General features: G+C 40.3%; 1 protein-coding gene across 1 annotated transcript in view; it reads left to right on the forward strand.

Moving 5' to 3' along the window:
• Positions 1–3,865, forward strand: part of gc2 (guanylyl cyclase 2) — a 36,869-nt gene that overhangs the window by 10,661 nt on the left and 22,343 nt on the right. Inside the window, exons 3-4 of the mRNA XM_025010543.2 lie at positions 1,523–1,651; positions 1,811–1,990. Coding sequence (XP_024866311.2) covers positions 1,523–1,651; positions 1,811–1,990 — 309 coding nt within the window. The remainder of the gene's footprint in view (positions 1–1,522; positions 1,652–1,810; positions 1,991–3,865) is intronic.

The following is a 3,865-nucleotide window of genomic DNA, read 5'->3' on the forward strand; positions in this document are numbered from 1 at the left end:
GGGGGGGGGGGCGAAAAGTGGTATGGATGAATAAAAAAAAAACAAAAAAAAACAGTGCCCGACTAAGCTTAATGGACAAGTTTTTAACCCAATTTTGCACAGAGGCTTTTTAAAAATGCATTGATGATAGCAAAGTTGAAAATTGTTACAAATAAAAAAAAGAAATATGTTTGAAATAACACTGACAGCAAAGAATACTCTTCTACATTATAGAACTAAAAAAAACAGTTACACAAAAGTGTTTGACTGTAAAGATGGTTTGTAGTTTGTTTTGTTGCAACCTGAAGTGTGAAATAAACTTAAGTGGAGTTTGAAAACAAAAAATGTGTTTATGTCTGGTTGAACGATGTGTGTGCCCAGTTGATTTCTTTTTTCTTGGGGGGTTGGGGTTATTGTAATCCATAGGGGGGCCCAAAAGAAAATCTTTGGGAACCACTGCCCTAATATAATAAATAGTCAAATAACCAAAATTATTGTTCAATCTTACTTGTGAAAGGTAATCCCCTGTGACATAAAATCCGGTCATAGCTGCTCGCTCTGTGTTTATTTCTGTTGGTTCTTAGTGAGAGGAGAGATCCATCCAAAATGGCAGTGACAGCGAATGTGTCTGGGACATAATGAGGCGTCTACTTATTTATGTTTGTTCAATATCGATTAATCAGGACCAGATAGTCCGGTCAGACCCTGTTTTGAGGATCAAACCACTGTTAACATGTCCTCGATCAGTGGTTCTAGCGCTGCCATAGTAACCACTACATTACCTTAGCTGCCGCATAAAGCCACTTCCGGGTCACCTAAACCCGACCAATTAAATATTAAAATCAAATTCTGTCCTGATGCCCATTTTTCGATTTTGTTTCCGATCTTAGCCTAAAAGTCAACAAAAGAAAAACCAGGCATTTTTTCAGTTTTAGTGTTATGATAAAAAACAAAATAACCAGTCAGTTTTTCAGTATTTGATTTATGATAGTCAATTGAAAATGGAAAGAACGAATGATACACGAACTTAGAGGGCCACTATCCTGTATTTTAATTTATTTATTTATTTATTAACCTTAATCTAACCAGACAAGTCCCATTGAGATCACAGATCTCTTTTTCAAGGGAGGCCTGGACCTGAAGTCAGCCTAACAGGCCAGTGTGCCCGGAGAAAACCCACACAAACACAAGGAGAACATGCAAACTCCACACAGAAAGACCCCAGATCCAACCTGGGGCTTGAACCCAGGACCTTTTTGCTGTGAGGTAACAGTGCTAGCTACCAAGCCGTCATGCTGCCTGTTTTACATGTTTCACTACTTTGACACACCTAATTTAAATGACTAAGTGATTAACAGGCTTTTGCACAGCTTCTTGATGAAGAGCAGGGACACAACTAAAACATGCAGGATAGTGGTCCTTCAGGATCAGGATTGGACACCACTGCTTTAGATGAAGCTAGATTAAGTGAAGATTCAATTCAGTACATTTTTGTTTGTTTATTGAGTTATTTTTGGATAAACAACAAAGCATCTGTCTTCAGGAACCTTGTGAGACATCCAAGGGTCTGGAGGCTTTTGTGGGTTTCCACACCAAGGCCTCTGGTTACATCGGACCTGCCAACCCTGGGTACTGTGATGCTGCTTCAATGCTGAGTAAAGGATGGAACAAAGTAGGCTGCAATATTGAGAGAATATTGTATTCTTTAAGACTTTTGAACGTTTATGTGTACACATTTTAAATGGTGCAAATTAACTTTTTTTGTGTAGCTCATACAGTAGGTTTTTGTAAGTAAAACTTATTTTTTTCTGCCTATATTACCTTTCTTAAGGCAATATTTCCTTGGGCTTGTGTTGGCTACGAATTAGATGATGTTCGGAGCCATCCGACCTTAGCCCGATCGATGGCGAGGCTTACCCCAGTGCTACACAGAGTCATGAGCTATTTCAGATGGGCTCACATTGGTATCATCTCTTCATCAGAGGACATCTGGGTGGATACAGCAACTAAGGTTTGAATGTCTGTCTTTTAATTATATTTTTTGCAAAACAAACATGTTCAGAAATCAAGAAAATTGTGTTCATGTAAGATAATCACAAAAATGAAAAAACAAAGAAACAAAAAGAAATTTAAAACCAAAATTTTGTGGTAATTCTTGGAAATCTGCAGTAGCAATATACAATACTGAAACAATTAACGGTGGAGTGAGGAAAACAAATCCACGATGAAGACACAACTCTGGACTCAGGAGCCAAGGAAACATTCTCTTTACGAAAACAGTAATCCAGCAGTCAGAACAATGTAAGGGTGTGTACAAAGAAAATCACAAGAACTCGCTGCGCGAACAAACTCTCATAAATCTAACACACTGGTGACAGTTTAACCAGCAAAGGTATGCTGTGGTTAAGCAACTGGTAAGCTAATGATCGCACACCCTGAAGAACACAAAGGCAGACTTTAAAGGCATTGAACTGATTACAAACAAACAATACCTGAACTATATAGGGGCAGAAACTGGTGTGCACGAGTGGAACAGAAAACTAAAGGAGCAGAACTAACAGAAATAATATAACTAAACAAGCACTCAAACACAAGTATTACACAAACTAATACATAAAAATGTAAAAGGTGTCCACATCCTGACAGTATCTCCTCTCCAATAGGTGGCTCCTAAAGCCCAAAAATAAAAACACCACCCAAACACAGGAAGGAGAAGGGAAACCACAGATAGAGGGGTGTTACCTTCAAGGAGAGTGGCCAAGAAAACACTGAATCACATGAAGGGACGGTGGAGTCCTGTGTTCCATAATGGATGGCCTGGAAAAAGAATTCCCCTCAATGCTTCTGTAATAAAAACAGTCAAACAGACCAGCTCTGCTCTCTCTTAGACAACCGGTAGCTCAGCATACAAAGTCCTAGATGTTTGGGAGGTGCACAGTCCAGAGGCTAGCTATTGGGAAAAGCTGGACTTGAAGACCCTGAGGACTTGTAGCCCAACCATTCATGTAGCAAAGTGGCAATGGGACCTGAAGGGTTGGTCTAGGACTCTGTAGACTCAGAAACTGAATCCCAGGAACTGGATCAGAAGGTGGCCCAGGAACCTCTGAAGCAGGTGGCACTGAAGACACTTCAGAACCTGCAAGTGGTGCTGAAGACACGGGAGTACCTGCAGATGGCACTGAAGACCCTAGAAACTATGGAGTCACAACCAGCTCAGGAGAGACTGGTTGTATTCAGGAGAGACAGACGAGCTTCCGAGCCAACTCCCCCCTCAGGTGATTAACCCAAGACAGGAGTTCCTGAAACTGGAAAAAGGAGCATTAATAGTTTGGACCACATGATGTCCTCCACCACGGTGCAACTCTCCACCTGGTATCTGAATAATAGGTTGCAGACACAGTGGCCAAAACACCTGAACCTGTGCAAGCTGTGTAAGCTAATTTGGAACAGAAACTGGTGTGTGCAAGTGGAGCAGAAAACTGAAGAAGTAGAACTAACCGAGGAGAAATGCAATTAAACGCAAGGGTTACATGAAATAGTTAAGTTCTTTCAGCTGCTTCCTTCTTCAGAGGTTGCCACAGCGAGCAAAGTCGCACAAATGATTTGAGCGGATGCCCTTCCTGCTGCAACCTAGGCTCAAATCTGCAACCTCAGGATTATAAAACAGCAGCACTGACACTGATCCACTGCAGCCCCTTACAAGGGTTACATAAAATAATACATAAAAATGTAAAAATGGTTTACATCAATCAATCAATCAATCAAATTTTATTTGTATAGCACATTTCAGCAGCAAGGCATTTCAAGGTGCTTTACATAATTAAAAAACAAAATAAAAACAGCATGTGACAATGAATAAACAGTAAGAAAGAGAAAAACATCGAAG

This window comes from Kryptolebias marmoratus, linkage group LG7 (assembly GCF_001649575.2).
Source record: "Kryptolebias marmoratus isolate JLee-2015 linkage group LG7, ASM164957v2, whole genome shotgun sequence".
Taxonomy (NCBI): Eukaryota; Metazoa; Chordata; class Actinopteri; order Cyprinodontiformes; family Rivulidae; genus Kryptolebias; species Kryptolebias marmoratus.